An 11,808-nucleotide genomic window follows, 5' to 3' on the forward strand; every position below is an offset into this window, starting at 1 on the left:
AACCATAATAGAAAATAGTTCACTTATCGTGCACATATAGCGCTAGTGTTTGTAATTTTCAGAAAACGACATCTATCTTTAAATAGTTTATTTTTATGGCATAAGGAACATCAACGTATTGTAATTTGTGAAATACATATACTGATTTATAAAATAATCTCTTATACTGCGAAGTTGTTATCTTTAATCTCTTTCCCTTCATTTATTGAGTAATAAAAAATAACATTTTATGCTACTAAATATGGATGAAAGTTTAATCAAGGAAATACACTATTTAACACGTAAGTTTACGATTTTGTACAGTTCTAACTATAATAGCAAATAAACGTTTTATCATATTTAAAATAAATTTAACAAAAGATAAAATCATGCTGTTAATTATGTCATTTCATTAACCATACTTGTATAAATATTAGGGCGAAATATGGAAACAAAACAAAACAATAATAAAAAAACAACAAATTATGAACTTTTCGCTAACAACAAATATTGATATATTTAAAATGCCTTAACTCATATGTCACAAACTAACGTATCTATATTTTCAATTTTTATAATACTTCTTTATTAATCTCAACATTTATATCATTGTGATTCTAATAATAAATACGTATGTGTAAATTATAATTCATGATCTATAACTTCTATAATATATTAATATAATTCAATAATATATATTATAATTCAACAATATTCTGAATCTACACACGTGCGCACACACACATGTCAAGCTATTTTGTATTTATATGTTTATGATGTATTATTTTTAGATTTAATAGAAAATCATAAGAAGAAATCATCAGATAAATTGTGCTGTGTGAATAAACCTATTATAAACCAACCTTTGAATTCTGAGAAGTGTATAAATTTACTTCATATGTCCCAACAATTGCCCAGAACATCTAGTAGCACATCATGCAATGTATCAACAAGTACTAATGTATATATTAATCCAAACTTTAATCGTCAAATATATGTTAATCCAAAATTACATAAGAGATCTTTAGTACATGTTAATCCATCAATGATGAAAAATATTAATTCCAATGAAGGCGTGCAAAGTAATTCTGTAAATATAACAAGTACAAATTCTATACAAAAATCAGTACATGTTAATCCAAAATTAATCAAAAAGTTGTCTTCCTCTGTACAATTTAAACCGGCAGAACATAAAGAAAAAGTAATACAAAATATTACCTATCCTGTTTGTTCAAGATTAAAACTTGTTAAGAATACAAATTCTCCAAAGGTTATTCATAATCAAAAGAAAGTGAACAATTCTAGTATTGTAGTTTTATCACAAAGGAAACTTTTGCGTGTAAGGCGAGGGTCAAGAAAATCCTTTAGTACTTCTCAAATAGAACCATGTAAGACCAAAAGAACCTCAAATTCAATAGTAAAAAATGTGAAACCTGCACCTCAAAAAGTTATGAAAACAAAGATAGCAAATATTTTGCAACAGTCAATTAATGAAGATATTAACTTAGTAAAATCACCAGTTATAAAACCTAAAATTAATAAATACAGAATAGATCGAACAGCATCAAAAACTACAAATGCAAGAGAACATGCAAGCCTTGGTCAAGAAAAGACTGTATATGTATCTAAAATGTGAGTATAAAAGATATAACATTTTTTAAAGTTTTAGATAGCTTCTATAATTTTATCCTAAAAATTAAATTGATAATAATAATTTTTTTATGAAAAATTTTACAGAAATAATAAAATGGAACTAATTACGATTGGAGGAATTGTTTATAAATGTTCCAAGAATCATTTAGTACGTAAAAGTTATGGGATAAAAAGTAAGTGATAATACTATATTACATAAAATTGTAGAAACGAATATAGAACAGATTTTCATATTGTCTACATTTTAATTTCAGAAAAACGGGCAATAAATCTTAAAGTTGACAAATTTATAATAGCTACCAATGGGAAAAAGTTATGTAGAGTAAAATCTATGAAAGAAACTCCAAGTAGTTCAAGTAAAAAAATATTGAATTCAACAAATGCAATTAAATCCCCATCTAATATGTCACAAAAAATAAGTTATAAAAATAATATAAGGTATATGGTTATCTTTAACTTCATAGTCTTATTTCATTAATTATACTCTCTCTCTTAACATTTAAATTCATATTTCCTTATTGCTTTGTTTATAATTCTATACATATTATATTTTTTAATCTTTTTCATATTAAATTCTTTTTTATTACATCATTATATAATATAATACTATTAGAAGCCATATAATCATTTTGTTTGTCTTTTCTCTTTGTAGCAATAAAGTCAAACAAAAGAGTATACAAATATTACGCAACAAAATGCAAAAAAATAACCAACCATGTTTAATATTTCAAAAATTTGGATATTGTTCAAATCATGAAAAAGGGATTTGTGTAAAGCGTCATGACAAGAAACAAATTTCTCTTTGTAAAAAGTAAAGTAACATTTTGTATCTATATGATATATAAAAAAGCACATTGTTTAATAGAGAAAATATCTTTTTAGATTTCTTCAAGGAAATTGTTTGTTGGATAAATGTCCATTATCTCACGATGTAGGTCCAGAAAAAATGCCAACTTGTAAATACTTCTTGGAAGGTTGCTGTACCCGGGATGCTTGCCCTTATCGTCACATCAAAGTTTCTTCCAGTACTCCAATTTGTATAGATTTCTTGCAAGGATATTGTGCCAAAGGTAGTGAGGTAAGTGCAATATTTTTTATTTTTTGAACTAAAATATTTACTATCTTCTATTAAACCTTTATAACCTTCTCTTTTGTACTTATGTGTACTCATATGTACTAGTATTATGGAAAATTTGTCTCCAAAGGATTAATAAAAGATTAGACAATTTTTATTACTTATATAAATAAATTGTTATATAAATATTTTTACAGTAATTTTCATAAGTACCTATCAGTAAAATATACTGAAATTTATTAGATCTTAATTAAATTTTAATGCAAATTTTAAGTATTTAGAAGAATCTTAGATATCTTTTTAACATATTATAATTTATTTTTTCTACACTTATTTTTTTCTACATTTAATAATAATTTATATGTTTATAGTTTATAAATAATTATTCATTTATTGATTAATTTTTAAATGAAATATTGATATCTTGACAATTAGTTTTATTAATGGGGAAATATTTATGTATATAATTAATATATTAATAACACATACAAGACAACATTTTTCAAAGAGCTGGAAGTTTCTTCTTTTACAGTGTAAGCAGCGCCATGAAAATCTATGTCCAGAGTTTGAGAAAACAGAGAAATGCAGTAAAGGTGAGTATTGTCCTTACCCACATAAAATACAATCATCTTCTAAGAATCAAAACCATTTAAAAAGAAAATACAACATGCATTGTAGTCAAACAGTAACAACTGTTACAAAAGATACTTTATCTGCTGAAAACAGACTTAGATATTATGAACAAGCACCTGCTTTAAATAAATCTCTTGATAAAAAAAAAGAAAACATTATGAGAAAAATTAATCTTATGAAAAATATAGACTCTGTAGTTCCTTCTAATACATCAATTGAAATGTCTAATAATAATACAAATTCGGAAATAAATGAAAATAGTGATGAATTAGAAACCGTTTCTGATCCAAAAGTATTGAAACGTCCTCCAATTGGTGTTTTACCTGCTTATATACCTATTGATTAATGCAAAAGAATGTAATTATTGGTAAAATTCTTTCGATACTTTTTATGGTTTTAGTAATCATTTATTTCAAATGACGTATCATGTTTGTGTGATTTAACAAAATAATTTATCTTTAACAACTGAAAAAATTTATACTTGTAGCTAATAAAAGAGTTACATTTGTATTATATTATATTTAGCTATACACAAAAAATGGCAATTATATTTTGTAATGTATATGTAAAATGAAAGTATGTCATCTATGTACAAGTTATAATTATTTTATTTTATGTACATGTTATTCTTGCTTTGTTTTCCTAAAATAACAATTCTCTTTACAAAAAATAAAAAAGAGAGCTATTGCTAGCTATATAAAAAAGAAAATTTTCTGAAAATACGATAAAATATTTATATAATACTATAGAAAATGTACATTTTTGTATTCTTCTGACATAGATATATTTGTACAGTGCATAATGTACAATTTATTTATTTACATATATGCTATACAAACAATCCAAACACAAATATTTAAACTTTGTATTGTTACAATTCTTATACATTTTTTTACAATAAAAAGAACAAATATTTGATAATGTTGTTTTAAGTGTACAAAAGGATCCAGTTAGTAGGATGATTGTATGCCAGCAGTATTGGGCTATGTAACAACAATGAAACTGTGTTTTCATCGACTGTATTTGATATTATGAACCATTGATCTAGCCAATTTCTCATACTTTCTAAGGACATAGTTGCAGGACTTACACCCCTAAATGAAAGTGCCTAAAATATTTTATAATTTGAATATATGTAATAAATATAGTATAATATGTAAAGAAATCATCGAATAAATAGTATAAAAAATATCAAAGATATTGGAATATTATTTTATGCACACCCAACGTATTGCATCATTCGACATTGTAGTAGGTCCACCTTCTTTTTGTATTGCTTGATCCATTCGTTTTATTAACATAGCCCGTTCTGTTAATTTTTTTCTTTTAAAAAGCGTCCAAGTAGATATATTATATATACCAAGTAATTCTTTCTAAAATGTAATTCAGGATTATATTAATATTTATAAAAGATTTTACTCTCAAAAAATTGTTATAGATGTGAAATTAATTTACTAAAATATAATTGAATAATATATAAAAACAATATTAATTTAAATTAAATATTAAATTTAACATACTGTATGTTTTCTGTTAAGACTATTTAATGAATATGGTGGACCCGCAAATAATTCAGAACAGGCAATAATATCTTTCACATTAGGATGTGTACCACTACCAAGACATGCAATAATACCACTCCATTTTAATTTCAGTGTTTCATTTTTAATATTGTTAAGCTCTGCTTGCATGCACCTAAACAATGGTCTGTTGTGTTTTAATCTTTTCTTATGATCCAGTAGCATAAAATCCAGTTTTTGTTGTAACGTCCAATAATGAGAAGTTAAAAGATATCTTGGAAAATAATATGCTAATGGAAAGATGATGTAATTTGTAAAAGGAATGGCAGATATTAATAAAACAGGAAATATCTTTATTAAATCTTTACGCATTGTATAGTTCAACCTTAGTTCATCTGCAATTAAATTACTATCTCCATCAATATTTTGCTTTTTCATTACCAGAAGAAATTTTTTTACATCTTGAATAAAATCTTTGGTACCAATACTAAATATACGATATACATGCATTGTCTTTGGAAAATTCTTTTCCAGTACTTGTTCATAATTCTTAATATAATTTATATATTTATCAAACCAATAATTTTTGATGTTAGATATTCTATGTTTTTCTATCTTTTTCCCTTCTTGTATTTGAAATCGCATACAGGTATATGTGAGAGGTAAAAGTTTTTTATTTTGAAAAACATATCTTTGATGATGCATTAGTCTATACATTTTCATGGTTCTATTTATATAATATTACTTGTGGTTATGTTAAATCTTGTTATTTAGTTCTATTTCGAATTGACAATGCTATTATGTCAAATTAAATATATTTAATAAATATTCTGTACAAAAAGGTAATTATACTATTTAGTAATACTATTTATAATTATCATTTGGCATATAATGCTTCTTAATCCCATTAATATTTATACTATTTTCTTTTCATGTAGAAGTATTAAAGAGATATTATACTTGTATGACATAGTATTTATAAAATTTTCTAATTTCAAATAAGGCACCCTTTTGTTATTTAAACAATTGTTAATACATTATGTTATCAATATTAAACACTGCAATCACAGAAACTAACTTCTTTGTATTCAGTTTATTAGTCTTATTCGGTATGTTATATCATATCTGAATTCATAATTTATTAAAAACAACTAAGCATATAAAACCCATAAATACAAAATACGAGGAGATTGAATTTATAACGATTTTTAAGAGTTGATGAATTTTTTGAATTTTCAATTCTTAATTATTTATTTTTGCTTGCTACGGTATCAATGTATTATTGTATACAAAATATTTTAATGCCAGTTATTTTTATAAGACTTATAATTTTTGTATTATATTGACTGGTCACATCTTAGATGTAATATTCCAATATGGTTCTAATTATACTGTATTAAACATAATATCATCTGATACCGTATACACATTTACTTTACACATCATAGAGAGCACATGCACAATGTATAGATTCACAATAATCGATGGCTTGAACGTTCCTTTAGCGGTAAATTTAAAATTGATATTTGTATATCTTTTAATGAGTTTTTACTAAGTGGATAAATACAAAAAGTATTATCTGCTAACATATGCATACATTGTAAGCTATATAACTTTATTTTGTGTTTACAAAATTTAATATATAATTCTGGACATACGTAAATGTATTAATAGGAAAAGCAATAATGTAATTTTAAATAACTTTTTCTATTATTAGTCTTACTTAACGTAAATAACAATATTATATATAAAATTATTTATTTATAAATAAAGTATTTTTATAAATAAACATTAACATAATGAAGCAATAAAAGATTGATTAAGTATTATTATAAAATTATTGGGTGTCAGGATGTTTAGAAATATTTAAGAAGAAAAGTTTACTAATTTTATTCAATTTAAAAACTTCCGTTTGGAAATAAAGTATCTTTTGTAGCCAATTTTAGCTAATTAACCATTATTTAATACATTAGTGCAATTCTCGTCATGTCATATCATATAATTAACTGTAGGACATTGTAATATTTTGATTTTGCACTAATTTAGGTGATAAGACAATTCTTAAATCAGTTCGTCTTTTTGATTTTTATAAATATTTACATTTATAAATGATAGTGGCATAAATATTTTTGTTTAGTTAACCATCATTTATACATTTTAAAAAGATTAACAGATCAATGGTGAACATACTTATGCACAGATAAATTGCATAATACACATGTAATAATATCATGTAAAATAAAACATACTCATAAATTGATCTTTTTAGAGAAGAATACACAACAATAATTAAACTAATGTTTTTAGCTTATTTTTTGTTTAAAAACAGGGGGCATCCTTTAAAATCGTAATATAAATCACTTCACAATATACAAGCACAATTATTATTGAAATTTCAAGCTTCTATGAATTAACAAAATTGAAGGCACATGTAGCAATATTTTGTAGGAATGTAATTCAAATTTGGTATAAATATGTATATTGAGAAATTATAATTTCTACTTACAGCATATAAAACATAATTCATTAATTTGTAAAATGAAAATCATATGGCAAATAAAGATTAATTACTTTTTCAACAAAAATTCTAAATATTCTATATCTCTATGTGAAAACAAACTTGAATTTTCTGTATTTCATATAAATTTACCAGAAATAAGAATTAAGGAAAATCTATACACAATATGTATATACATTATTATGTGAATATAAATTAACAAAACTTTATAGAAATATATAATAGGAAAAGAGGCATTTTGCTATAGTGAAATAATCAGATTATTGAACTTTGGATATCCAAAGAATGGCAAAAATTTTCTTATATTAGCTTAACATTTTTTTAATTTCAGGATGTAAAATACTTTTAAAATAGACCATATGAATATGTATAGCATGTATTTGATATAAAAATATCTAAAAAGATTATTAACCTTTACACGTATTTAATAAGTTAAATTTTAAAAATATTGAGAATGGCACATATTTAGTAAACTAATTGATAGTTTTAACATAGGTTATTGATATCAGCCTTTGAATCTGGACTCAATGAGCTCCAGTAAGTATTAATACACTTTTGTAACTTTAATTTAGCATTATTAGCATTACAGATTTTATCAATTTCATAATGTTCCTGTACTAGCTTGTCTATCCATTGATCCAAGTTAGAATTAATTTTAATTTCATTATCTGTCGTATGTGTAGTTCTTTCGTAAAAATTTACGGAATTTAATAAATGTGACCACTTTTTATTCATTTCTTCGGTAATATGATAACTGTTGGCAGATGCATTATTTATTTCCTTAGCTCTCTCTGCATCAATCTTTTTATTTTTCCAATATCCTAAAGGAGTCACCAAAAAATTCATTTTTGTCACTAATAAGGAATCAGTAACTAAGAATAGATGCCAAGTACCCACAACTAGATGTTCATTGAATTGTGGTTTAACATACCCTGTCTGAAAATAACCAAACCGTTAGTTATCTATAGGATATTAAATATAAAACAATAACTAAAAATTTCTTATATTTACTAATGTCGTTTCTTCAAGCTGTATATAATTAACTTCTGCTAATCGACCATAAGGATCCACCCATAGTATTGACAGATTTTGTGGTATGGTCAGTGTAGTATCAAATTCGTATGATAAAACTGGATATGAATATGGTCCTATACTTCCCATCAAATTTCTAAATGTCTTTTCTTTTTGATCATAATCAGTATTAACAGATAAACTTTGTATCTTTCCCAACCATTCTCTACTAGTAGAAAAATTCTGTCTTAGGTAGATCAAAGCTTCTATTTGTTCCAAATATTCTTGTTGAACAGTTTGTTGTTGTAATGTAGCTTCAGCACGAATTAATATTCCAACAAACTGATTTTGTTTAAAATAGGCAGTTGTTTCCAAAAGACGGATATGTTTGTAATCTATATTCAGTTTACGAAAAATTAATCTTGCTAAGGAATTTGAAACAGTCAATTGTGCATCATCACTCAAAGGACTCAAATCTGCTGCATGGTATAAACTTTGCCAGTACGCGTCGTAACCTTTCGCATTCACAGATTTATTTAAATTCTCAGGGTATAACCATTCTTCTACCCTGTCTATGATTCTTTGGTCAATAATAGATTCAAACTTTCGTGCGAAAAACAAATTGCGATCTATTGTATTGCGAATTCTGCTAAAGTCTTCAAGTTTGAAATCATTTGGACTACAACCACACCAATCCACCACAGCTTTATACTGACATTTACAGCCTAACTTTCTTTTCCAATTAGTAACATGTAAATTATTATCAATGTAAGTATTGCAAAATTTTGAATTACGTAGAACTGTATGAAAAAAGGATTCAGCGGGTAATAAAGTATATTTAAATACTTTTAAGAGATCAGTCACTAATTTATCCGGATTTGGATTAGCAACATACTCTACAAATTCTCTGCTTAAGGCTACCCAGTCACTACCACCATCTATTTGAATACCTATAAAAACATTTTTTGTAATAAGTTGAGAATATTACAAATATTATCAAATATAACGAAAGAAAGAACATTTACCATCTGGTAATTTGCGATCGCCTATTCTCCACATACGAGTTTCACATTCTACAAAAGTCTTATCCAAACCTTGTTTGGTGATAAATCGTTGGACTTCCCTTCCATGAGATTTTACAAAATTCATACCTTTATTCAAGCTAAGAAATTGAGTTAATTGCGTATTGCTTTTTATAGGAAAATCAGATTCTGACAGATTTACAAGAAAATCCCAATGGTGATGATGTGCAAGCATCTGTTGTGCAGATTTTAAAAGAGTCGTTAAAAGACTTGCACCTCCCCAAATGCTTGCATGTCTTAAATTTTCTCCTCTTGCCACCTTAATATTATTAATTTTGCAAGATTTTTCCACTTCTAACATTTCTCGATAAAGATAATCTTGTCGCTGAAAATAGGAAGTACACGGATTACAACATGTTCTTCTATCATATTGACATGTTCACAACAACATGATCTACCGATGGTGCACGCATGCGTGTATAGTGCATTACCGGTTGATAATGTTGTCTCGAATATCTTAAAACCAAAAAACTTATATAATTACCGCATCAACATGAATATAAAATAAATGGGAAGGATGATAAAGAATATTGATAAGTCGTTTTACTTGTCGACTGGCTCTGCCATTTACTGTTAATAAATATGCTATTCGAACTGGCTTTTCATTTTCGCCATCTATACTTGTATTTCGAGCTTCTTGTGCTTTAAATTCTATTAAACAAAAGATGAGATTTATTAAAAATCTACATTGTTACAAGCAATAATGAATATATATGCTATAAATATATCAATTCTTTACTTCCTTACTCTGAATTCCAGTCCAAAATACATTAATTGTTAGATATCCACCACAAGAATATTTTGGATTACCAGAACATTTCATGTTACAACTAGAATCTGGTAATCGTTTTAGTTGAGATGGATTTTCCATTCCACAAAAGCATTCAACACTAAAATTAAATACCATACATTTTAAATCTTGATGTAGTCAATTCAGAATAGTAACTGATACTTGATATAATTTTTCATTTAGTTTCTTAAATAATTGAAAAACTTACGAATATTCAGTACCAGCATACAAATATCCTGACTGAAGACATAGAAAAGCACAGCGTTCTGGAGAATTGTTCCCTTTAAAAACATGGTAATAACCAGAAAGTATTCTTAATGTTTTATCATCTTTAAAACATCCTAAACTGACTGGTTTATCTATAAATCCTGGAGAATGAGGGCACAGAGACTGTATTCTTTCTGGGTATAATAATCCTTGTTGGTTAAGGCACGTCACATTGACAATGCGTTGTTTGCATACTTGACTTTGTGCACGTGTTACAGCACTCACTGCTTCTCTGCCAGTAAATTCACAAGGTGGCGTAAAATTTAATGATTTACGATCTAGCTTTACTCTAGTAGTACGGTTTCGTTGAAATTGTAGAATTTTATTTGAATTACTAATTTTGTCAGGTGGAAGTTTCAATTGACGTAAACCTTTTGGTAAACCTTCATCTTCTGTAGGTTGAGATGAGTCCTATATGCAAAAAAAAATATATATAATTGGTATTATAATGTTAATAATGCGACCAAAAAATAATATTTATATTATATATAGTAAAAATCATATTAAAACTTACTTCCCCTGAAGACAACCGACTAAATTTTCGATTTCGGATTTCCAAACCGAAGAATATATGAGCTAAATAAATTTGTACACATAGTACAGTAATACCAAATACAAACAGTATTCGATATTTTCGTAAACAACTAGAGGACCGACTTATTGAATGATTTTTTGGTATAACCATCTTTCTTATTTTAATTTATGTCAACTGAATCCTTTGAATTTTGTTGAGTTTTGTAACTTTCATAACCCAATTTAATGGGTAATTTTCATAAGACACGAGGAACATGTTTCACTCATACGTTCGATATTATATATAATATTACATCCACTGCATTATATCTTTTATATCTATACTTATATGTAATATACAAATGTATACAGATAATTTAGGCAGTCATAAATTACCAAAAAGACAATAACAAAGTGTAAAATGTATGTTCAATATAGTACTTCAATATAAATATTCGTTTACATTGTTAACACACGTTCAACTTCATTCCACTCTAAATTCTTAATTAAGTGAGGAAATGTAAGCATAAAAGTTTCAAAAAGAAATTATGCGAGGTAACGTTCTTTCAAGTTATATTTATTGCTATAAATTAACAAATATATATACATAAAAATCTATACTGCATTATAAAGGTAACTTCATGATAATCTACATTTAGTTATCAGTATCACAGTATTGCCAGTATTGCCACCATAGTTAATAAATATTCTATTTCCTGCAAAAGATTATCTAGTTGAAATAACTAATTTAATTTAGATATATTTAT

At 26.0% G+C, this 11,808-nt stretch overlaps 3 protein-coding genes across 3 annotated transcripts; 1 reads left to right on the plus strand and 2 right to left on the minus strand.

The window, feature by feature from the left end:
* Positions 1-82: 82 nt before the first annotated feature.
* Positions 83-4,038, plus strand: LOC100748738 (zinc finger CCCH domain-containing protein 3). The gene is made up of 7 exons (XM_012390388.3): positions 83-281; positions 771-1,611; positions 1,717-1,805; positions 1,887-2,070; positions 2,285-2,443; positions 2,515-2,710; positions 3,240-4,038. The coding sequence occupies exons 1-7, from the start codon at positions 230-232 to the stop codon at positions 3,684-3,686; spliced, it is 1,968 nt and encodes a 655-aa protein (XP_012245811.1). The 5' UTR covers positions 83-229; the 3' UTR covers positions 3,687-4,038.
* A 150-nt stretch (positions 4,039-4,188) lies between these two features.
* LOC100747177 (LETM1 domain-containing protein 1) lies at positions 4,189-6,372 on the minus strand. Its single transcript, XM_003492555.4, has 3 exons — positions 4,861-6,372; positions 4,564-4,713; positions 4,189-4,448 (listed from the first exon to the last, which is right to left on the minus strand). The coding sequence occupies exons 1-3, from the start codon at positions 5,581-5,583 to the stop codon at positions 4,269-4,271; spliced, it is 1,053 nt and encodes a 350-aa protein (XP_003492603.1). The 5' UTR covers positions 5,584-6,372; the 3' UTR covers positions 4,189-4,268.
* A 1,366-nt stretch (positions 6,373-7,738) lies between these two features.
* Positions 7,739-11,607, minus strand: LOC100749329 (xylosyltransferase oxt). The gene is made up of 7 exons (XM_003492573.4): positions 11,043-11,607; positions 10,470-10,939; positions 10,219-10,361; positions 9,956-10,122; positions 9,415-9,796; positions 8,390-9,339; positions 7,739-8,314 (listed from the first exon to the last, which is right to left on the minus strand). The coding sequence occupies exons 1-7, from the start codon at positions 11,211-11,213 to the stop codon at positions 7,865-7,867; spliced, it is 2,733 nt and encodes a 910-aa protein (XP_003492621.1). The 5' UTR covers positions 11,214-11,607; the 3' UTR covers positions 7,739-7,864.
* Positions 11,608-11,808: the final 201 nt, after the last annotated feature.

The sequence above is a fragment of the Bombus impatiens genome, unplaced genomic scaffold, assembly GCF_000188095.3.
Source record: "Bombus impatiens unplaced genomic scaffold, BIMP_2.2 scf_0765, whole genome shotgun sequence".
NCBI lineage: Eukaryota > Metazoa > Arthropoda > Insecta > Hymenoptera > Apidae > Bombus > Bombus impatiens.